General features: G+C 38.0%; 1 protein-coding gene across 13 annotated transcripts in view; it reads right to left on the reverse strand.

Moving 5' to 3' along the window:
- KDM4C (lysine demethylase 4C) overlaps positions 1 to 25,381 on the reverse strand; it is a 478,025-nt gene that overhangs the window by 187,666 nt on the left and 264,978 nt on the right. For 10 of the 13 annotated variants that reach the window (XM_032392299.1, XM_032392301.1, XM_032392300.1 and 7 more), the window contains 4 exons: positions 18,690 to 18,883; positions 15,573 to 15,811; positions 12,824 to 13,137; positions 8,996 to 9,104 (listed from right to left, as the gene is read on the reverse strand). In XM_032392299.1, the coding sequence (XP_032248190.1) occupies positions 8,996 to 9,104; positions 12,824 to 13,137; positions 15,573 to 15,811; positions 18,690 to 18,883 (856 nt within the window). Of the gene's footprint in view, positions 1 to 3,507; positions 4,433 to 8,995; positions 9,105 to 12,823; positions 13,138 to 14,314; positions 14,929 to 15,572; positions 15,812 to 17,839; positions 18,647 to 18,689; positions 18,884 to 25,381 lie in introns of those variants that run through there. The other 3 variants (XM_032392302.1, XM_032392304.1, XM_032392305.1) reach the window with 3 other exon arrangements.

Raw genomic sequence — 25,381 nt, forward strand, 5'->3', positions numbered from 1 at the left:
GCTGTGAATTGTGCAAGACTGTTGAATCTCAGATCTGTACCTCTGAAACAAATAATGCAATATATGTTAAGAAAGAAAAAAAGAAGAAGAAGAATGTAGCAGGAGGGGAAGAATGAAGGGGGGGAAATCGGAGGGGGAGAAGAACCATGAGAGACGATGGACTCTGAAAAACAAACTGAGGGTTCTAGAGGGGAGGGGGTTGGGAGGATGGGTTAGCCTGGTGATGGGTATTGAGGAGGGCACGTTCCGCATGGAGCACTGGGTGTTATGCACAAACAATGAATCATGGAACACTATATCTAAAACTAATGATGTAATGTATGGGGATTAACATAACAATAAAAAAATTAAAAAAAAAAAGAGTAACAATACACACATGAGTTCAAAAGAATCAAAGTCTTGACTATCATTTTACAAACCCAATGCTTTTAGCACACTCAGATGCTTGATCGTGAGACTTCATGCCAACCATTGTTTGAAAAAAAAAAGATTATTTCCAGTACATATACATATGTATTATAAAAATATAGGCTTTATTAAGCGTTTTCTCTGAAAAAAAAGTTCCAAGACTATTCTAAAAATTACAGAAAGCAACCATGTAAGTTAAAAGCTAGCATTTTCCCCTCTAATTCAATCAAACCCTTATGAAGCCACTAGCATAATAAATGCAAGGTGTTTTTGATTTTTATTCCCCATATTGCAGTAAAAGTCGATGCCATTGGGGCTTCCGATGGAATTTACTGACAGAGAAATCAAGCTAAACTGAGAATGCCCGACAATTATTACACAGCTGAGTGCTAGATAAAATATCCATTAAATCTGAATGCCAACATTTAATGTTTTATGTCCACATAATGCATGAAAACACTGGCTGTGATCTATCAACAAACATTCCAAGCCAATCTACTTAGTAATCTGCTGAAGTTGCTGTTTTATTGCTTAAACAGACAAAAATACAACTGTGCTTATTATGAAAGTGTAATATTACCTCAAGCTAATAAGAATTGATGGAACAAAGAGATCATTATGTAAAAATTAATAAAATTTGGAGCATCACATGCAACAGTCATAAAACAGCATTGTTTTTTTAAATCGCAGGGAACTTTTTACAGAGGGGAAACACTGTTGATGAGGGATGTTCCTATACTTCACTATTTTGCTTTTCAATGAAAGGCTAACATGGGTCGAGGGACTACATAGTATCCTCTCCTATTATATTTTCATAGGATTCAAGTTTGAATGAAACTTTAGGGTTTGAAAGAAACTTTAGGACTATTAATGAGATGAGGAAACATGATAAGCCTTAGAGAGATTACATGACTGTTCTCCCAAGGCCACATAGCCATTAACAGCCAACGAAAGACTAGAACAAGGTTTCTGGTTGCCACCATAAACAGTCATGTACTCATTACCATCTGGCAAAACAAACAAACAGGTGCTTTCAATATTTAAAATAAAATTGTTATCTAATTTAATACTTAAATAATATTTGTAAAGTTTGAATCAATAAAAGACATCACTATTATATTTGGTCAGCATATCCACTTAATCCTTAAAAGAAAGAAAATGAAGGCTGGCACATCTATACCAATTCTGTTAGAAAGGAGGGAGTTACAGCATGCCAGGGACTGAAGGGCATAATTCTCCCCTAAAACAACTATCTACCAAAGGTAAAGTGAAACAGCCAATTCTAAATAATGTCCTTTTGTTAGAGGGACAATTGCAAAGTGCCCAGGAACCAGCTTGTACACTAGTAGGACTTACAGTGACTGAATGACCCAGGCTAAATTTCAGAAAATACCACAGGAAATATCAGGCAATCCCAGAAGAGAACAAAAATCTCCAATAAAGTGAAATCAGTGGGTAGTTCTAGTCATGGGAAAATGTGCTTCGGACCGATTCAGCATGCAATTTGCATTATAAACATGAGCATTTTAACGAAAGGAGTGTGAAACAGAGAAAATCATTTGTGAAAGTAATCAAATTTTGTCAGAGTTGCGTTCCTGAGATTTTCCTTACTTAACTGTACTTAAATGTATACATTTTATTCTTTAAAATAACTGAAAACCTAGGTTAAATGGGTTAAATGGTCAAACACCAAGAATAATCTCTAATTAAAGCCGTAATTTCCATCTCTTCCATCTCTGTATTTAAATATTTAATCCATTACTAAATGAATTATAATATTAATAGAGACAGACTGTCTAAAAAATAAATTGCTGTAACACTGCCTGAAATACACTTCTAATCTAACCCTCAAGGCATGCAGACATTACAGAGATAGGGATCAGGGTCTAAGCTGTCTTTAATTTCAAAGAGATGCTTAGCAGCTCATTACCGTACTGCACTTGCTGAATTGATGATTTATAAAGAGTTATCCAGACAGTTCAGATTAGAGAAAATTAGAGCCATAGCAGGGCTTTAATCTGAATCTTGTCAATTTTCAAACTTGTGGGTGGGGTCACCTTTGCAGTTGGGTAAACATGGTACAAATGGGTATCTGTGTCTTTCAATCTTTCTGTATAATTATTCTAGAAATCATAAAATTATAGTTGAAGAATTAGAAATAAAAATTTGGTCCACTGGGGATGAGCTCAACATATCACCATGTGTCATTTCAGGGTAATTTAAAATGCCAAAAATCTATTCCTGAGTCTGTAAGTTAGAAATCCCGATCATTTCTGGCCAATTCTTATATTTCACCCAAGAAGAAACTAAGGCCAATCTTAGTCAAAAAACTGATGGGGGGGGGGCGCCTGGGTGGCTCAGTGGATTAAGCATCTGACTCTTGATTTCAGCTCAGGTCATGATCTCAGGGTCCTGGGATCGAGCCCTATGTTGGGCTCCCTGCTCAATGGGGAGTTTGCTTGTCCCTCTCCTTCTCCTTCTGCCTCTCTCCCCGCTCATGCTCTAACTGCTTCTCTCTCAAATCAGGCAATCTGATTTTTAAGTAAAATCTTAAAAAAAAAAAAACCTGATAAGGGACAACTAGGCTAGGACTTTAGTCAGAGTCTATTTTCCAGTAATAAACCAGATTCCACTTCAGAGTGGGTTCAAAAGATTTTAATTGCTTCTGCTAGATGCCCTAGAAACAACAGTCAGGACCCACTTTTATTTTAAACTTCTGACTTGAGATACATCTGATGGCTCCTATGGTTAAGAATTGTTAGGGTGACTTTCTCTTATTAACCTACCCCCTTTCCCCATTCAAGCCCAGACCCAGGTGGCAAGCCCTCTTGTCCTCTGCCTATGCCTATGGTCAGTTTTGGCTGTTTTTCCCTAGTACACCCTTAACAAAGGGTATAGGCTTTTAAGAGTCCAGCTTTGTATCTGCCTTCGGCTCAGGTCATGGTCCCAGGGTCCTGGGATCGAGCCCCACATCAGGCTTCCTGCTCAGCGGGAAGCCTGCTTCTCCCTCTCCCACTCCCCCTGCCTGTGTTCCCTCTCTTGCCGTGTCTCTCTTTGTCAAATAAATAAATAAAATCTTAAAAAAAAAAAAATTAAAAAAAAAAGAGTCCAGCTTTGTGTGTCTGAGGGATCCTATGGGGTCTTAACTCCGATTTCCAAGCTTCCACTCTAGTCCCAGCATACTTACCTCAAACAGCCACAACATTAGCTCTCCCCTACCAATCTGATGTCATTTCTCTCTGAATCCCCTCTGGACTTTTCTCATTTCTTGAGAGCTCAGCTATCACCTTCCACCTGCTCCTCATAATCATATCACAACAACAACAAACATTCGTTACATGCCAGTGTTCTGAATGCTTTACACACAGTCTTTTAACCCTCAAAACAACTCCATGTGGCAGATGCTGCTACAGTCCCTACTTTGTAAACACAGCTGTCAAAGCATGGAAGGTCTCCTAGCTAACAGAGAACTGGAGCCAGGTCACCATGACTGTAGTCAGGGAGAAGTACTTTATGTGGTTCTGCCCTGCCATGCGTGTATAAAGGTTGATTGATTTATTTTATCAATTATTTCTAGTTCCTTTGTAATTGGAGGATTATTTGGTAATCTAATCCATCAGACCTTGACACTCCATGTCTCTTTAAAATACATTTTTGCCCAAATTAAAAAAAAAATGTATTTGACTATGAAAAATTACCAATATACAAAACAAAATTAAGATCACCTGATAACAATCTTGTATATTTTCTTATAAACTTTCAACTTACTTTTCAAAGTCTCCAGCAAAACTCCACTTGACAGCATTTTATGTCAACTCCAACCGCCACCCACACCGGTGGGGATCACTGTGTAGAGTATTACTGCATCAGCCACTACATATTCATGATGCCTCCTGTGTATTCATGGGGCTGTCCTTAGTGCACACTTGCTTGAGAAACAGTAAACTTATCAATTCACCAAGGGAGTTAGGTGCACAGTAAGTACAAAAGCAGTAAACATCTTGAAAGTCCATAGTGGGAAAAGCTGGAAAATTTACATTGAAAACAAATGTAAATTTAAAAGAAATGCATGCATATATGCAGGATGATAGCTACAGAGAACAAAGAATGAACCGTGAGGGGTCAGGCAGGGGGTCTGACAAAATTCATGTTCAGAATATCCAGTATAGGAAGAGGTCTGGAGTCTGTGTCAGCACGATAGAGTGCTGCTGATGAAAACCCTAGTCAGCAAAAGCATGAGGAGTTAAACATATTTTTGAATCTGAAGGACCTCAAACTGGGAAGAAAGGCAACAAATACAAATACACACTGCAGTGCTAGCCAAGCAACTATCCCACTGGGATATCATTACTCTGGGGGCCTCAGGTCTCCAAGGCATTGGCCATGTCTGCAACGTGGCGGCTTCATTTTAACTTTGAGCATGTCCTAGGATTTGCACAGTGGTAGAGAAGATTCTAAGACAGTCGGAATACAAAACTGGGTTAGCTGATATATATATTTCTCCAGCTAATTAAAACTGCATGTTTTCCTATACATATACACATACAGAGAACATTTCCTGAACAAGAACTTACATTTTCCTTTAACATGAAAGCATATATCATATTAAAGTATTTGACTAATGGCTGATTTCAAAGTTACTGATCACCAGGGCTTTCCTGCTTTTGGAACCATGGGTGATTTAAGCCACAGTGGTTAACCTTGGACTAGGCAGGGAAGGCAAGATGAAAGGAGTGAGAGTAGGGAGACAAATAAATAATGAAGCACAATATAAAGTGACAAGTGGCATTCTAAAGCTAAGTAAGTATGCATATAACAGGACAGCAAAAGTAGGAAAGGAGAAGTGATGAGCAGAGAATGATTCAAGAAGGAAAATGGTAGCAAAAGTAAAGCAGTAATTGGGGGAAGTGCATGGAAGTAAAAAGCAGTAGATTATATTGAGAAGGAAAAAATAAGTTGTTTGAATGGATGAAAAGGAGGAGGATTCATGGAGGGTAGTTGAGGGGAATGAAACTGGAGAGCGAAGCTGGTACTGGATCATGATGGCCTTAAAGTCACTTATCCTATATCAAAGCTGGAATATTAAGGGAAATATGTGAGAACCTCTGAGCCCCCATCTTCACCAACCAAGGAAAAAGAAATGCTGTGGCAGATTTCTGAGCTTGTCAACCCTAGTGGGTCTATCCCCTCACTCTCAGTATGTTCTGAGGCCAGGCAAGAGTGTTGTTCTTGGAGCCTGCCTGGTCCACCCCTGCTGCACACACACTCTCCTGAACAAGCACTCAACCAGAAAGCACTGAAATTGGAGAACAGGAATATGCTATTATGTTGACATATCACAAGAGGAGGATAGGTATATGTATAAGGAATGCTTCAAAAATAAAATGACCCACCCAACTCTTTCAAGTTTATGTTGTAATTCAACATTTGTATAATTACTTTAATAAACAGAAAAAATATAGAATATTAATCCATGTTTCAGGGTCACCTTGTAAGCTGCCTAACTTAAGGAAAAATGTAACTGAAAAACATTTCAATTAAAAGAAAACCAGAGGCAGTATTTTTTCAGTATACATTTTCAGTATACATTTCAGTATACAATTCAGTATACATTTAAGATTTTTTTCACTAAAAACAAAAACAAAAAGTATACATTTTCAGTATATATTTTCAGTATACATTTCAGTATACAATTCAGTATACATTTAAGATTTTTTTCACTAAAAACAAAAACAAAAACAAAGAAGAATTAGATACTAGTTTTTAAGTAAAGACACTATATTCTAACACCATTCTTTTCTTATGTATCCCCTCTCTGCTCTACCACCAACAACCAGTGTTTTGCTGGTAAGCATGGAAAATCTTCCAGGAAAAGAACAAGCTAAGAGTCAGGAAATTCTTGCAGATTCTGTAATTACTGGATCTGCCACTAACCAGAATGGTCTCTATAGTTTCACATCATTTGAATATCAAAGAGCCCACTTCACTGTCCTTTGAGAAGAGCAACTTAGCGGTGACCCTTAATTCCTAGCTGCACATAAATTCCCAGAGGTTCTGGATCAATATTTTTTTCCCTTTGTTGTTTTTCTGTTAGGGAGTCAAATTCCAGCTTCAGTAGAGAAATGCTCATTTACCAGCAGAAGACTAAAGTGTTGTTTAGAGACAAGTTCTCAGATGCTCTAACCTAGTTATGCTCCTGACTGACATACACCTACGTGTATATAAGGAATGCAAAAGGAGCCCAGTAGTTAGGGTAGAAAAATTTCCAAAAGAAGCTGGATTTGGAGTTGTGTGCCCCCAATGAGCACTAATCCCACTGTTCATCATTTTCTAATAATGGTGATGTTCATTCACTTCCAACTGTACCACACACAGAGGTAAAAGGCAGAGGTAACATTCAAGGGCCCCATGATATAAATACAGTTGACCCTTGAATAACTTGGGGGTTAGGGTGGCCAAACCCCCCATGCAGTTGAAAATCCACATATAACTTTGAACTCCACCAGAACTTAACTACTAATAGCCTACTGTTGACCAGAAGCCTTACCAATAACATAGTCGATCAACACATGTTTTGTATATTATATGTATTATATACTGTATTTGTACTATAAAGTAAGCTAGAGAAAAGAAAATTTATTTTTTTAATATATTTTTAAGGACTTTATTTGTCAGAGAGAGAGAGAGCACAAGCAGGGGGAGGGGCAGGCAGAGGGAGAAGCAGGCTTCCCACAGAGCAAGGAGTGGGACTCATCCCAGGACCCTGGGATCATGACCTCAACTGAAGGCAGACACTTAACCGACTGAGCCACCCAAGCGTCCCCAAAAGAAAATTTTATTAAGAAAATCATAGGGAAGAGAAAATACATTTACAGTACTGTACTGTATTTATCGAAAAAAATTCACTTATAAGTAGACCCACACAATTCAAACCTGTTCAAGGGTCAAATATAATATACTCCAGGATGCAGAATATTCCCCATTGTTAGTATGGAAACTTGTAAAAATATTTAGTCATCACTAAAATTCTCTGATTTTTTAATTTTCAATTCTCAAAAATCCTCAGAGGACCCTTTTACTATGTCCTTAACATATTAAAATACAGAGCATATGACTGCAAAAGCTATAGTCACCCCAATGTTTCAGCGAGACATTTAATCTTAAATGCTTGAGATGACTTTGTTAAACCAATTCACTTAAAAATTTTCTAAGCCATACTGACTGAAATCAGAACTACTCTCCATGGAGAAACTCCAGGCCAATTTATGATGGCCCACATCAAAATAAACCACCTGGGAAAATAAGGACACAGGAGAGAGTAGTTTTCCTTATGTGTTAGTATAATCCATTCCCTTCCAAAAAGCTACACTAAACATAGGTGATGATGGAGAAGGGTAATTAAAATTCAAAAGTAATGTACAGTAAGCAGTAATTACCTTATATGGAATTTTCTTTATTTTGACACTAAGGGGAAAATGGTTTGTGCTGGGTACGATAAAGTAGGAGAAAGAAGAAACGAACATGATGATATTGGAAATAAACATGAATATGTTTCACTACTTGCATTACTAGAGACAGAATTCCACCTTTGGCTGGTGTTCTAGAAATTGCTACCATCATTATCTGATCCCTACACTGATGATCTTTTTTCCTAACTAACCATGGGGTATAAAAGAAGACCGTGAGTAAAAAAGAAAAAAATCTGCTACGGATGTCTACTCTGATGACTGTATTCAAACCAAACAAGAAGCCTGAACCTAAGGTTCACATTACTCCATTGACAGCATCTTCACAGGCACACAACCTTAACAATTCACACCAGTAAAGGACAATACTTTGAAGAAGGGTTTTTTATAGAAAACCTATTTAAACTGAACTTTTTAGAGAAGGAAAAAATAAGGCCCCCCTGATGCTATGAGACACTCGCAAGGAAGAAATAGCTAGTCAGTGGTCTGATTTTTGACTGAAGGCAACAAAAAGACATTTTTGGAAAAAGAGAGGTAAAAAGGGTAGCCAGGTAACATATAAGATAAATTTTACATCCAGGAATAGTAACTGGTTGTAAATGAAACTACTTCACATGAAGCCACGTCAGTAAAATCTAGTAAAGGAGAAAAGATGTTTCACCACATACCAGGCATAACAGGATAGGGAGGTACTACACATAGTTTCTTACTCAAGATGGTGTTAATAATTTTAAAGACTCAAGTTAAAAATAAAGACAATGCAAAGAAACCTACAGCATGGTAACTCCATGATTTGGCACCTTTAGAGAAGTGATTCTCAACTTCCTCTAGAGTATCTTAAGGTGAATGTCAGAAAAGACCAATTTTATCCCATCATATAAAATGGGAAACCTTTGTCTAGGAACATAGCTAGCTTATATGAAGCAAGGATTTACCCTTAAGATCCAAATTCCTTTTGCCTGTAAACTATTTATTACTTATGATCTCCTTATGGTATGTATGTCTTTGCAACTTGGTCAAATTTCCGCTCTACCAAGCAATTTTTAGACAAGTTTGTTATAACAAACAGAATGAATGCTGAATATCATCAGAATAAACACTGCAAAACATCACAAGCTCACCTTCATCACTTGTTGCCTGCTGCTTCACCAGAGTCAGTGGGGATCTTGCTGGAGGCTTACTCAGTGGATGGCGCCAACTTTTAGCAGTTTTGGTTTCTCCCTCTATTCTCTGGTCACAGAACAAAAGTGGAGAAGAAACACAGTTAAAGACTTGTTTTGAATGAAAAACCATGGTTCACAATGATTTATGACAATTAATTATAAAGAATTCTTATACTTATTTACCTCCTGGGGAATTAGTCCTTAAAAAAAAAAAAAAAAAAAGTCTTAAACCTGTAAGTCAAAAGGAATAGGAATCCATTCTATTAGTTATTTTACCAAGGGATCAATTAACTATCCTTCCAGTTTATATTAAAACACTATCTCTGGTGCAGGGTAGGCTTATCAAACTTGCAATTAACTCAGCAGTTAGCAAGTTTTCAAAAGCCCTTTCAAACTAATCTAAATTTAGGATTATATATTCATAACAATATAGAACTGTGGCACTTGGTCACCTCTATGCTGGCCACATGTGAAAATCTGGCAGGTTATTTTGCTTTCTATCCTAATCCAGAAAATAATAATGCCAAAGTGAGCCTGTATGCTTCCTTCCATTCAGAAACGAATCACCACTTCTCTGAAGATCAAATAAGAAATTTAAAGATTTTTTTTAATAGAGTACATTACTGTCATCTTGAAACCACTTAAATTTTATATAAAATTTTTTGTCTTGGTCTCTCCAAACTATATTTTCCTTCCAAAGGTATATGAAAAGGCCATATGCCCCTTGACATCTTTGGATAGAACCTACTTACAAGCTTTCTTGCCCATGCACTCAAAACAACAACAACAACAACGACAAAAACCAGGATGTGAGCGGGGGAGATGCTCAGAGAAAGAGTTTGAAACTAATGGGTTTGCATCAACAATTGACTAGGAAAGAAAGGAGTCTCAGAAATGTCCCTGTAAGCTGAAGAAGCAGTGGCTGGAAGTACAGAAACTATACTGGCTTCTGACACCAAAACAGTATTATGAGAAAATGTGTGACAACATTCTAATCAAAGCTGGGAGTAAGGAAAGGATGTCAAAATAATACAGAATGAGGGCACCTGGGTGACTCAATCAGTTAAGTGTCTGGTTCTTGATTTCAGCTCAGGTCATGATCTCAGGGTCATTAGATCGAGCCCCGGATCAGGCTCCATACTGGGCATGGAGCCTGCTTAAGATTCTCTCTCTCCCTCTCCTTCTGCCCCTCCCCCTCAAAAAAAAAAAAAAAAAAAGGTAATACAGGGTGAGATATATCTGTGGTTTATACCAGCTAAAAATTAATATGAAATATTTATCAAGTCCTCACTATGTGCCACATTGTTGTAAGAACTGAGCTACAGCAGGAAAAACTACACCAGGTCTCAGCTTTCAAGGATGTGCATTATAGAGGAGGAAGGCACAAACGATAAACAAGTAAAAAGTATATGTTTAGCATTAAGAAATATGCAATAGGGGGCACCTGGGTGGCACAGTCGGTTGCGCCTCCAACTCTTGGTTTCGGCTCAGGTCGTGATCTCAGGGTCATGAGATCGAGCCCCACATCGGGCTCCACACTCAGCGTGGAGTTGGCTTCAAATTCTCTTTCCCTCTCCCTCTGCCCCTCCCACTCATGCTCACACTCTCTCTCTCTCTCTCAAGAAAATAGTTTTTTTTGTTTTGTTTTTTTTACGAAATGTGCAATAAAGGAAAAAAGGGCAGAACAAAGGAGTGGAAAGAGATGGGAAGGAGCTATTTTACATGGGGCCATCAGAGAAGGCCTTTCTGACAAGGAGACATTTGAGTGGAGTCTTGAGTGCACTGAGGGAGCTCTTTGGGCTCAGAGGAGTATTTAGGGCAGCAGGAACAGCATGTAAGATGTAAACATTTTCAGTGTATTCTAGGAAGAGCGTGGAGCCCAGTTATAGATAGAGACAGACAGACACTGTTCAAAAAATAACCTATTTCTTGGGAAGACTGACTAAAGCTGACTGCTGCAAGCATATACACAGCATTACACTTAATACTAAGAAACACAGTCAAAACCATATAAGAACGAAATGGGTCTGTATTGCTTAGAAGGGCTGCCTGACACCATGGTGTGAGAAAAGAATATCACACAGCTGATTCTGAGAAGGGGCAAACCAAGTCACTCAGGCCTCAAGCGCAGTGTTTGCTTTCGTATGCAGGCAGTCTTTGTTCAGTAAAATGATAAGGATAAAGGTTAAAAGCACTGAGGGTAGAATCAGCTCCATTGAAAACAAGGAAATAGAAAAGTTACTTTCAGTTCCACTCTAGTTTAAAGAATATGAGTAAATGTAATTTAAACCGGCATTTGACTCATTCACCATTCCACAAAGAATCACAGTATCTGCTCAGCTGCGCTTAATCCCCATGTAAAATTAAGTTGTAAATTTTGCTTATTATTATGTGAATACTATTTTCAAATTTCCTTTAGCAACCATTTCAAATAAATTAGACCATATTTTTCTATTTCTCGTATGTTTTTGACAAATATTTAATAGTTCAGTAGGTATACAATCATGCATAAAATGGTAAAAGTTATTGGGTCAAATTAGCAAATTATCTATATTTCATTTGGTATTTTTTTTAAAGATTTTATTTATTTATTTGCCAGAGAGAGAGAGAACACAAGCAGCGGGGAGTGGGAGAGGGAGAAGCAGGCTCCCCGCCGAGTAGGGAGCCTGATTGCGAACTCGATCCTGGGACCCTGGGACCATGACCTGAGCCGAAGGCAGACACTTAACTGACTGAGCCACCCAGGTGTCCCTTTATTTGATATTTTAAAACTACTTTGAACTGACTATTCCAAGCTGATTTCCTTATCTAATCTCCTTTGTTATTTAAAGATGTGAAAATGCCTGTGGTGAGTTGAACTGAGCAAGAGCAATCAAGAAGTGGGTCTGTTCAGTGGCCAGCTCAATTTATCAGCTCCAAAATTGGCACTCTCCTTACTTGTGTCCTTGAGTTCCGTCATCAAGTTGTATAGGTCAACACAGGGTAATGAATCCTGACAATCACTACACACAATCGGAGTTTGTCTGGTCCATTCACAATCTTAGGATTAAAGCAACAGTGTATACTAAAAGCATATAATATAAATGCACAAGAACATATAAGAAACAGGGAGGCCCTATGCAAAGAGTTAGAATGGGGTACCTAGCAATCAAGAGAGGTCTTGAGTTTTCTGAAAGGCAAAAGGCCTATTTCTGTCAGTGAGTGGGGCCAGAAAGGTCAACCTGGTCCTAGAATCAGAGCCCAGGTAGAGACAAGGGAAAGCACGACCAGGTGAGTTAAAATAGAGGCTGTGGGAAGCCTGGGACCGAGAGGTTTAAATGATGGCAGGAGGAGGTCAGAGCTCTGCAGGTGAATCATTTCCAGTATGGTTAATATTACAGGTAATAGAAACAATAGAATCAATGTCAGTATCACTGTGATATCCTACTACAGTTTTCCAAGAAGGTACTATTGGGGGAAAATGGGGATACAAGATCTTTCTATATTATTTCTTACAACTGCATATGAATCTATAATTATCTCAAAGTTCAATTTTAGAAAAAGTTAAAGAAAAAGAAAATTAAGCTACAGCATGTAGCCAAAAATTCCATGCTCTCTAAATTATCACCATGGGAACCAGAGGTCACAAAAGGTTTACCTTCCAGTCATTGAAGGAAATATGATTAAGACCTGTTAATGTGAAATGTTATTTCTACCTTAAAGTAAGATTTTGATGCACAGCATGCTGTTTCCAGAAAATACTCTCACCACACAATAAATATAGTAAAAACAGACAATGCCACATACACCAGGGACTTTGAGGCCATTTCTCTTTCCACTGGAGACCGCTGGGACTTCCCCAGGTTCGAGGCCACTCCTGCGGCTCTCCACATCACTCTCTTCTCCCTCTGTGAACACACTGTTACTCTCTGCCACTGAGGAACATGACTCAGGTGACTTTGGCCATGGAAGCTTCGGTGGGTCTGACTCCTTGGATGTCACATGGCCACTAGATATGGAATCATCAGCTTCACTGGGATTTGAAGGTAGAATTACACCATAGGCTTGGTCATCCTTAGTTTTTATTTCCTCTGTTATAGATGTGCTTAAGCAACTATTTCCTGAGAAGTGAAACAAAAGACTGTTAGTAAATCTTACATTACATTATTACTCAATAATAATTCTCAACTAAATCTATCTTTCGGGGTGCCTGGGTGGCTCAGTCGGTTAAGCGTCTGCCTTTGGCTCAGGTCATGATCCCAGAGTCCTGGGATGGAGCCCCATGTCGGGCTCTCTGCTCTGTGGGGAGCCTGCTTCTCCCTCTGCCTTTGCCTCTCCCCCTGCTAGTGCTCTGTGTGTGTGTGTGTGTGTGTGTGTGTGTGTCCAATAAATAAATAAAATCTTAAAATTTTTTTTTCTATCTTTCAACTTCTCCTCTATACTCCCATAGACATGAGTGGGAATGGTCACCACAGCACCATGGAGCCTTCACAGTTATTAAGGTGAGATCTTGGAGTTTGGCAAAAGAATATATTTACTGACAAAATTACAGATTAAAAAGAGGTTACACTTTGACCAATGTCAAAAGCCAATGCAATAATAATTATCCAAAGAAATAGCAATTTGAAATCTTTCTAACAATAGGAATTATATTCCAATACATGATGTTAAGAGCTGCTACTAATGAAACATTCCAGCTCAGAGAATGTAGGGAAAGAACACATGGAAGGCTGTATAAATCCAAATAAAAAGTATGTCCTCCACTAAACCTGTATCATACACAGACGGAAAATAAAGGGAAAGAGACATCACGAGCACATCTCTTCCATTGCCATCTCCATTCACCCTTCTTCCTCCCTTACAAACATTCAAAGGCATCATTTCACCTATCATATACTACCTTTGATGCTGAGCCCAGCCAAGTTTTGTACCTAAGTGTTCTGCCACGTCTCAAACACTGTAAGTCAAAATACAAGGAACCATGTAGCAACAGAACTAATAAAACTGGGTGCCCTTGGCCTAAACCACCCAGTAATCCATCAAGTGGTTAATTAAATCCAGTGTGATTAAAGACTATGGTGAGGGACTATTGAAAAAATCCAGGGGTGCCTGGGTGGCTCAGTCAGTTAAGCGTCTACCTTCAGCTCAGGTCGTGATCCTGAGGTCCTGGGATCAAGCCCCACGTCGGCTACCTGCTCAGCAGGGAGACTGCTTCTCCCTCTCCCTCTGCCCCCACCCCCGCCCATGCTCTCTCTCACTCTCTCAAATAAGTAAATAAAATATTTTTTTAAAAATCCATATGTATGGCATAACTGTGTTCTCTGCATTGCTTGCTATTCCTTTCTCTACCTTCTCCACCTTGAAATTTTCTATCCATTCATCACAAATTAATTCAGATATCACCTACTCCAGGAAACCTTGCCAGGCCAGCCTCTGGTCTGTTTGGAATCTTTCCTTGTTATATCAGCAATACCCTAGGACATCTCTATTGTGGTACTTACCACATTGGATTGTAACTGTATGTTTGTCTAGCTCTCCAATAAAGTATTAAGTCACTAAAAGAAAGTCTATTATTTAAACTCTATTTAAACACAGATATTTCAAGAGCAAAAAGTAATGAAAATGGAGACACAGGAGAGAATCAAATTAGGACTATGATAAGGACTTTTTCTTTTACTCTAAGTGGAATAAGAGTAAGAAGGTAGGTACAAGACCTCACCTACATCTTTTAAAAGGATCACTCTGACTGCCACATGGAGAAGCAACTAACATGGGTGACTAGGGTGGACACTGAAAAAACAGAAAAGAAGCAATTTCTGCAACAGTCCAGTCAAAAGATAACAGTACCTTGAATAAGGAGGAAGCAGGGGTAGATGGCCAGATTTGGGGGGGTCCCACAGTTGAAAGACAGACTGGATGAGCAGTATGAGAAATTACCAATAAGCTCAATTAGTAAAAGGACAAAAACTCCAACAAATATTTAAGAAGTAAAACATTACAGCAGTTTCAGAGACATATACTATAAAAGGGAAGAAAGCAAACTAGTTGAGACTTACAGGTGATGACTTTAGTACAGAGAAACAGCCAGGGGACTATACATAGCATTTCACAAAACTGAATGATTTTTATTATTCTTTTTTAAAACCTTAATCTTTATTCTCTTCTTAAAATTAAGGTGAAAGCTAAGAATCTACAAAGAATTATCTATAATTGGTTTTTACTGTTCCATGTAAATTTAGGAGAAGCTTTCCAAAAATGCATTGTATATTTTAAATTGAGTTGCACCCCCCCAAAAAAATTTTTGTTTTAGAATCTTTTTTTTTTATTAAACCAAATAGGCACCTGGCTCTCTCCTAATTCCATCAAACATAGCAGTGATGCTCCAGACTTCTACAACACTCACTTGGCCTCCTCACTGTTACTTTATAGCTTTAGATGCCTTACTGGTTAAGCTATGTGGAAAGGTAAGATACCTGTCCTAGAACACAGATTTAAGGCATCAGATCATCAGCCACCTCAAAACTTACATGTGAAACATCATCAGTCAGTTTCTCACCTGGGAGTTTGATATTATCTGATGAATTCTGATCCAGCTGCTTCCTGCTAGGAGAAGCCTCTTCTTCTGAAGGTGCTTCTGTGTTCCCCATTTTCACTGCTTTTTCTGGTTTTTCATTGACCTTGAGATCTTCTGGGTCTCGGTCAGCGGTGAGGCCCTCTGCACCATCAACTGCAGGTGACACTTCTTCGTCGCCCTCATTCTTAAGCCTCTTAGAGTGAGAACCAGTGCACTGGAAACTATTAACAAGAGAAGCTGTGGTCAGAGCAGAATGTTTGCAGTGGACAGGATGAAACACATACCAATACAAATGTTATTTTCACTTACTGAAAAAAGTGAAAAAACTGATAGCTTTCTAATCATTATGCAAAAATAATCTTCACAATTAATAGATTAAATTTGAAGTTGAAATCAGCAGTTTTAATAATAATTTACTAAAAATTAAAATTAAAACAATTGTAAATAATACATTATTAAACATTATTGGGGAAAATGTCATTGCTAAAATTTTATAACAATATTAAAAGGAGTCTGAAAATAAAAATAAAGTGAAAAATGATGACATGGGGGATAATAAAGTCATAAATATATTTTAGGTAATAAAGAAAGGAAAAGGAAAAGAGGAGATCTCTATAAGCTGCTGTTAAAATCTGAGTAGATTATTTACATTCTAAGGTGAACTAGTGGCCATACACTTCCCTGAGTTTCGTTTAATTCTAAGTATGCATGAAAATCATTAAAATTAAATGCCAAATCATTATTAGCTAAAGGAATTAAAGAGGAGACAGGCTCTATGTATTTAACACCTTATACCTATTCTTGTTTTCAGAGTGGACACCATTTTAATTTTCTTCTTCTCAGTATTTTCCAGAAAGTCACTTGATGGCTTTGTCATAGATGCCTTTTGTATAAGACACAACATTTCCAACACTATCATTTAAGAAGAATTACAACTCAAATCTAAGCAACGTGTATTTCCATGTCCACACACACACACACACACACACGCACACACCACTATGCATTACAGGAAGTCAGGGAGGGCAGGGTTCTGAGATGAGGGTGGTAGCCAAGGATAACCTATGTAAATTAGCTTTGGCTGCTACTGGCAGTTCTGGTATCATCATCACCATTACCACTTTTACCGAAAACCCGTGCATTGGACATGTGGGAAATCTTCACATTATAAATAGCATAGCATATGTAAAATAAGATGGCTGATTTTTCTTTGAGATTTCAATGAATCATTCACTTCATTACATTTCCTGGATAGGGTATTACAAATGCCATGATCAAGCCACAAGGGTGAGTGAGCATAATCAACGAGGTCCTTAACATGAGGCTTTCTAACTGGGTGATCAAAGTCCATTGATTATTTTAACCTACTAAAAGGCATTTCAAATCTGTTCAATGTCATAGATCTATGTTCTCTGCCAACCCAAAAGGGCCACTATAGTTAGTAACTAGGAGACCAGATCATACACCTAATTAAAATATTGTGTTTTCTGTCCATTAAAGAACAATTCTCAAGATGTTTTATTGGTATTTCTTTTGAACTCAGATTGACTACTGCCTCCTCCCACAGGTAGCCTTTTTGGCACTGACTCTCTAAATCAGTATTTTCCAAACTTTTTTTAATAAAACCAACCCATTATAAGTTTTTCATTTTAGATAGTGACATGACACACTCATACACACGTTCACACATCACGAATTAATACTTACCACAGAAAAGAACTATAATACTTTTTATGCTAGTTTGCTTCCTAATTTAAAAATGTTGTTCCTAGTCTACTGAATTGATTTGAAAACTAACCGTTTGAAAATCACTGCTGTAAATTATAAGGTAAATTAAGAACACCTGAGTTTTAGTTCTGCTATTAATTCCGTGCCTCAGGTATATCTCTTATAAAATGCAGAAGTCTGACTCCATGTTCTTAAATTTCCTCCACTCACTACCATTCTAAAATAGCAGAAAATAAATGTCAGAGTAAGAAAATAAGCATCAGAAGTGTGGGCAAAGTTTAAAATTACACTGTTATTTAATGGCAAAAAACAAAAACAAAACAAAAAAAACAACTAGAAATGAGCTATTGATCCAAACACAGGGGATTAAATACATGCAGGCATTCAGTATTATGTTGTACCAAATCATTTAATTACATGAAAAACACAAAACTGGTCATCAAAGGGTTAACAGAGCATGACCCCAATTTTGGAAAAGTATATTATATAATATAATAAACACATATGTAAAGGATATCTACCAAATGTTAACACTGGTTATCTCTGGATTGTGACGTTATGAGTGATTTGGGATTCCTTCACTATTCTTTTCCTTATTTTACAAATATTCTCCAATGTCAAATATTACTTTTACAATCTGAAAGAAAAACAATGAGTAATATTGGAGAATAAAAGTGTAATATAAACCTAGAAAATATAAGAACCTAAAAAGTTTGCCAAAGACCTAAGCAATATAACACATGCTCCATTCAATGGGTTTTAAGATAGCAAGATGCACACAGATGACCTAAAAACTTTTGAAATGGTCCTGGCCACAAAAATGGCATTTGGAATAAAGTTCACATGGACAACCATATTAAACAAATACCACATGCTCTGCTTTACATCTTGTAAAATAATAAAACCAAGTGTATAAAATGTAGCAAAATACAGGTATCCTGATGAGTAAAGTATCTCAAATGTTTGACAAATGAAGAAAACAACTAAAGTCAGAAAGAAAATCAGTAGCAAAATGAAAAAGTTCAACATCAAGTTATTGGAGTTGATAAACATGGAGATGAACAGAGGGCACTAATACAACCTTAATGTACATTAGTGTAAGGAGTCCAGGAGGTTCCAGGACTGCTCTTTTGCCATGCATAGCATGTCAGGAATATTCTCAAGCACATTATACACCCCTTCCTATATTTAATTTATTATACTTCTTAAGAATTATAAATACTTTGCCTCAAACTTTCAGTAAGATATTAAGTAAATTTATGATGAATAAACAGGAGGAAGCAAATGAATAGTTTTTGAGAACATCATGTTCAATGACCCATTTTTATTGAGTAGGTACAACAAGCGGGATGGGGGTGAAGAAATCATTACCTCCTGGATGCTTTTCTTACTTTCCTCCTTCTCTGCAGCCATGCTTTTACTTCAGGTGTGGATTCTGGAGTAGGCTTTGTGTGATCAATGGTGTATATATCCTTTCCTTGTTTCCAAAGCTGATATCTGTCTGGCTGAAATTTCCTCACAAAGATATCCATTGAGATTTTCACCATGTCTTTCCGGCAGGTGCACTGAAACACAACAGGGTTGGAGTGCTTTAAACATCGTATGGGCTACATAAAGTCACACTAAGTCATACTTTGAATGTACCATACATGAATACTCACTACATACTTGAGGATAATGTTTTACATTTTCAAATATGCAGTGAGTGATAAATTCAATTTTTCTGAACGGAGGTGACGACCTATACATTCACATTTACAAATAATAAAATGCAGTGTATGGCTCATCGAGAACTTGTATCAAAAACAACTAAAAGGAATGCACACTTTTGAAAGCATGCCTGCAACAGAAGGATTACCCTCTCATCATGAGTATTATCAATGCGCTGAATGCTGGAAGGCCTATAAACCTGAAATCCTAGGTTGTAATGAATAAAAATAACCAATGTATGCTTGTTTAGAAAAATTCAACCAAGGGGCGCCTGGGTGGCTCAGTTGTTAAGCGTCTGCCTTCGGCTCAGGTCATGATCCCAGGGTCCTGGGATCGAGCGCAGCATCAGGCTCCCTGCTCCGTGGGAAGCCTGCTTCTCCCTCTCCCACTCCCTGCTTGTGTTCCCTTTCTCGCTGTGTCTCTCTCTGTCAAATAAATAAATAAAATCTTTAAAAAAAAAAAAAACTTCAACCAATAGATTGAGATAAATTTTCTTCAAGATGTATTTTAATCACATGTATGTTTATTAATAAATATATGCTAACAAATTAACCAACAATTAGAGCAAATGACTGACTTCTATGTCCTATCCATAAGACACCTACCATCATCACTTTAAACATATAACTAAGAAGAAGGAATAGTGGGGCGCCTGGGTGGCTCAGTTGGTTAAGCGACTGCCTTCGGCTCAGGTCATGATCCTGGAGTCCCAGGATCGAGTCCCACATCAGGCTCCCTGCTCAGCAGGGAGTCTGCTTCTCCCTCTGACCCTCCTCCCTCTCATGCTCTCTGTCTCTCATTGTCTCTCTCGCAAATAAATAAAATCTTAAAAAAAAAAAAAAAGAAGAAGGAATAGTGTTAAGCGGAGAAATTCAAAGAAGTTTATTTTAAATCTACTAGGACTTTGATTATCATGAATACATAGTCAGCAGTTCCATCTTATAAAACAAGTTTCCTATAAAGACATCAACAGGTTAAATTGTGTCTAGGTCAACATTCCACGTAACAGGGCAGATATCATTCAAAACAATCCCAAACACACCTGACGACAGACTGGTTGACTCAACACTTGAAACAATAAGTCTCTCAATATTTTGGTGATAAAATTATCATCTCCATCCAAATTAATTTCAAAGCCTTAATAATCTCCAAACTGTACTATATATCCCTAGAGTTCAAATCTTGACAGGTATAATGCTTTTTGAAAGTTCTTACACTCAACATGCCTAAAATAACTTCAACTGCAAACATTCTGTTATCAATGATACCATGATTCTTCCATTCTTCTACATTCATAGTCAACATTTCCCAATCCCTACCCTTCTCATCTACTCCTCAAACTCCTGTCATCATCTACAATTAGTTCTTCTATTAAAATGTCTCCTGCATTAAGACCTTATACCAGCATCCTTCCATCTTTACTTTCAGACACTGAACCCTAGCATAACAAAGCAAACTCATTTCTCTGAGTGCTGTCACTCCTAGCACCAATTCATCTTTATAGCTCTCATTTTAATCCCCCTCAAATATCTTATAACCTTTCATTTCTGAGTTCAATAAGCTGTAATCTATGCTGCTCTGCTTTTAGAATAAAATCTAGACTCCTGAGTCATTAATGGGATCCAAGATTTGATTCTGCCAGTGAGATTTCCAAGTTTCTCTCCCATTACAAGTCAACATGAATACTCCTCTTCAACCCAAGGAGCATAATCACCAAAGCCCAAATGCACCAGATGCTTCCTTAACTCAGTACTTCTGCTCCTACCACAATGTACTCCCTCTCACTGCTCTGCTATTACAAAAAAAATTCATACTAAACACTGTAAATTGTACCAACTATTCCTCTGAATGCAGTACTGTTTATCTACAGCTCTGCTTTCTATTATTAGTTAAGTATAGAGAGAGTTCTACAACATTTTGCTATACTTATCTTGGCCTATAAATATGGAAAATGGAAATGTGAGAAATTTTAGTGTATTTTGGTTTAAGATGCAATCTTTCCCCTAAAGGAAGAAACAGAAGTTCAGATTCATCAGCAAAAACTTTATTTCCTTAAAGTGTTACTAATATTTGCTTCATGAAGAAAAATAAGGGAGTGAACAATATATATATAATTAGTTTCTTTGGCAAGGGAGAATTTTTTTTAAATTTTTTAACTGTTATGTTAATCACCATACATTACATCATTAGTTTTAGATGTAGTGTTCCATGATTCATTGTTTGTGCATAACACCCAGTGCTCCATGCAGAACGTGCCCTCTTTAATACCCATCACCAGGCTAACCCATCCTCCCATCCCCCTCCCCTCTAGAACTCTCAGTTTGTTTTTCAGAGTCCATCGTCTCTCATGGTTCGTCTCCCCCTCCGATTTCCCCCCCTTCATTCTTCCCGGCAAGGGAGAATTTTGTCCTACACATCTTACCTTCCCATTCCCCTCTCCCAGATCCTAGATTTTGTGAACATGCAGCAAGATCTACCACTCAGTTGGCTGCTTGACTCACTACAAAGGATTAAGGGCTATCGCCAAATTAAAATATTCAGAAATAAAGAGTCAAAAATACCCAAAATAATGCAAGGAATAATATCAGAGTCAAAAATAGTAAAATTCAGCAGCACAGAGAAATCTATTCTTTATTTATTTTTTATTTATTTATTTAGAGAAATCTATTCTTGTTAGTACTAACAAATAGTAACACTCATCTAAACCCCTCTGGAAATTAAATGAGGTCATTTAAGAGAATGCATTACATAACTTTATTAGTAGGAAAGAATGACATTAACAGTCCCATTAAGAAATAAAGAAACTTGCACACTACGTATTAATAGAAAGTGCAATAATAACTAATAGATAATAATTTTCAAGCAAACTATTTGTGATATCAAGTCAAAATACTAATAAGAATGGCTATTCTTTCTGCTCCTTTTAAAAACATATGCATACTGGTTAAAAATGCTAAGTCCAAATTTAAAGAGAATTGTCAATGCATTGAATTCTACCATATTTCACTACCCTAAGACTTATTACATAGAATCATGATTATTTGTTCCTATCCCACAGGAAGTCAAATTCATGCTATTATTGATACTTAAAACCATCAATCTAATTTAAAGATGAAAATGCTTTAAAAATCAGCAATTTCTAAGATAGAAAATACTTCATTGTCTCAATTGTAGAATTGAAATTTTCACTAACCACAATAAATGATTGATAAAATAAGAAGTTAAGAGGGGGTGGAGCAAGATGGCGGAGGAGTAGGAGACCTGGATTTCGTCTCCTCTCAGGAATTCAGCTGGATAGGGATCAAACCATTCTGAACACCTACAAACTCAACAGGAGATCGAAAAAAAGAATAGCAAAAACTCTCTGAACAGAAAAGCGACCACTTTCTGGAAGGTAGGACGTGCGGAGAAGTGAATCCGAGGTGATACTCGGGAGGATAGACGGCAGGGGAGGGGGCCTCTGTCCGCCGCTTCTGGCAAGTGATAGAGCTGTGGAGCACAAAATCGCAACTTTTAGAAGTCAGCTCCGCTGAGGGATGAGGCTCCAGTGGTTAAGCGGGGGGCGGGGGGGGGGAACCCTCGTGAGACAGTGTGGTCTCAGGACCCTCAGGGTCACAGAAAGACCGGGGGTGCCTCAGTGCAGCAGAGCTCCCAGGTATCAGAGCGGGGAAGCCGGCTGCAGAGACGGAGCACAGGAGTGGGCTCTCAGCTCAGAGTTGCCATAAACCATGATCCGCGGCACAGTCGGGCCACTGCTCTTCCAGCTGGGACCCAACAAGCAGCAGATCCAGGGAGACTCCCCTTCCTCCCCAGGGAAGAGTGGTGTGGGAGTGCACCACAGGGATCTGCTGGGTTTGGAGACTCCACACCGAGTGGGGTGCCAGAGATAGAAACGCTCGGTCACAGGGCGGGTGAGCACGGAGTGCAGCAGGAGACCGGGGAGATGGGAATGACTGACTGCTTTCTCTGGGGGCACACTGAGGAGCGGGTCCCCGAGTTCTCGGCTCCTCCGGGGCGGAGATTGGGAGGCCGCCATTTTCACTCTCGTCCTCCAAAGCTATACGGAAAGCTTGCAGGGAACAAAAGCTCCCGAGAGCAAACCCGAGCAGATTACTTAGCCCAGACCCAGCAAGGGCAGGGCAATTCCACCTCGGCAAAGACATTTGGGAACCACAGCAACAGGCCCCTCCCCCAGAAGATCAGCCAACCAAGACCAAGTTTACCAATCAATGAGAATGGCAGAACTCCAGCACTAGGAGAATACTGCACATAGAATTCATGGCTTTTTTTACCATGATTCTTGAGTCTTTCAAAGTTAATTTTTTTAACTGTCTTTTTTTTTTTTGAATTTTTCTTTTTCCCTTTTTCAACCAACATCTTATCCCTTTTTAAAAAATATTTTTTATTTTTCATTTTTAGAGTCATATTCTATCCCTTCATAGTAGTTAACCTTAGTTTTGGCATATATATATAATATATATTGTTCTCTCTTTAAAATTTTGAGATATACTTTCTTCTAACAGATCAAAATATACCCTAAATCTTTAGTGTATGGCTTTGTTCTAGTCTCCTGCCTGATCACATTCTCTCCCCCTTTTTTTAAAATCCTCTTCTTTCTTTTTTCAACCAAATTCTTATCTTATCAATTCCTTTTATAAAATCTTTTATACTTTTCATCCTAACAGTCATATTCCATCTCTTCATCATATTTACCCTTATTTCTGTACATATATAAGTTTTTCTTTCTTTAAAATTTTGGGAGGCACTTTCTTCTATCAGACCAAAATACGCCCAAAAGCTAGTGTGTGGCACTGATCTATGCACCAGCCTGATCATATTTGATCATATTCTGTTTTTTTGTTTTGTTTTCTTTTTGTTTGTTTTTATCTTTTTCTATTTCTTTTTTTTTTCTTTTTCTTTTTTCTTTCTTTCCCTTTATTTTCCCCCGGTTTCAGGTCTTTTCTGATTTGTTTAGTGTATATTTTCTGGGGATGTTGTTACCCTGTTAGCATTTTGTTCTCTCATTCATCTATGGTCCCCTGAACAAAAGGACAAGACGGAAAAAATCACCTCAACAAAAAGAACAGGGGGCAGTACCGACTGCCAGGGACCTAATCAGTACGGACATTAGTAAGATGTTGGAAATAGAGTTCAGAATGATGATTTTAAAGATACTAGCTGGGCTTGAAAAAAGCATGGAACATATTAGAGAAACCCTTTCTGGAGAAATAAAAGAACTAAAATCTAGCCAAGTCAAAATCAAAAAGGCTATTAATGAGGTGCAATAAAAAATGGAGGCTCTAACTGCTAGGATAAATGAGGCAGAACAGAGAATTAGCCATATAGAAGACCAAATGATGGAAAATATAGAAGCTGAGAAAAAGAGAGAGAAACAACTACTGGATCACGAGGGCAGAATTCGAGGGATAACTGACACCATAAGACGAAACAACATTAGAATAACTGATATCCCAGAAGAAGAAGGAAGAGAGACAGGAGCAGAAGTTATATTGGAGGAAATTACAGCACAGAACTTCCCTAATTTGGGGAAGGAAACAGGCATCAAAATCCAGGAGGCACAGAGAACCCCTCTCAAATCAATAAAAATAGGTAAGCACCCCAACATCTAATAGTAAAACTTATGGGTCTCAGAGACAAAGAGAAAATCCTGAAAGCAGTTCGGGACAAGAGATCTGTACCTACAATGGTAGAAACATTAGATTGGCAACAGACCTATCCACAGAGACCTGGAAGGCCAGAAAAGACTGGCATGATATATTCAGAGCACTAAATGAGAAAAATAGGCAGCCAAGAATACTATATCCAGCTAGGCTGTCATTGAAAATAGAAGGAGAGATAAAAAGCTTCCAGGACAAACAAATACTAAAGGAATTTGCAAACATGAAACCAGCGCTACAAGAAATATTGAAAGGGGTCCTCTAAGCAAAGAGAGAGCATAAAAGCAACATAGACCAGAAAGGAACACAGACAATATACAGTAACAGTCACCTTACAGGCAATAGGACGGCACTAAATTCCTATCTTTCAATAGTTACCCTGAATGTAAGTGGGCTAAATGCCCCAATCAAAAGACACAGGCTATCAGATTGGATTAAAAAACAAGACCCATCGATATGCTGTCTGCAAGAGACTCATTTTAGACCCAAAGACACCCCCAGATTGAAAGTGAGGGGGTGGAAAACCATTTACCATGCTAATGGACACCAAAAGAAAGCTGGGGTGGCAATCCTTATATCAGACAAATTAGATTTTAAACCAAAGAGTTTAATAAGAGATGAGGAAGGACACTATATCATACTTAAAGGGTCTATCCAACAAGAAGATCTAACAAT

Source organism: Phoca vitulina, unplaced genomic scaffold (genome assembly GCF_004348235.1).
Source record: "Phoca vitulina isolate PV1807 unplaced genomic scaffold, GSC_HSeal_1.0 scaffold67, whole genome shotgun sequence".
Taxonomy (NCBI): Eukaryota; Metazoa; Chordata; class Mammalia; order Carnivora; family Phocidae; genus Phoca; species Phoca vitulina.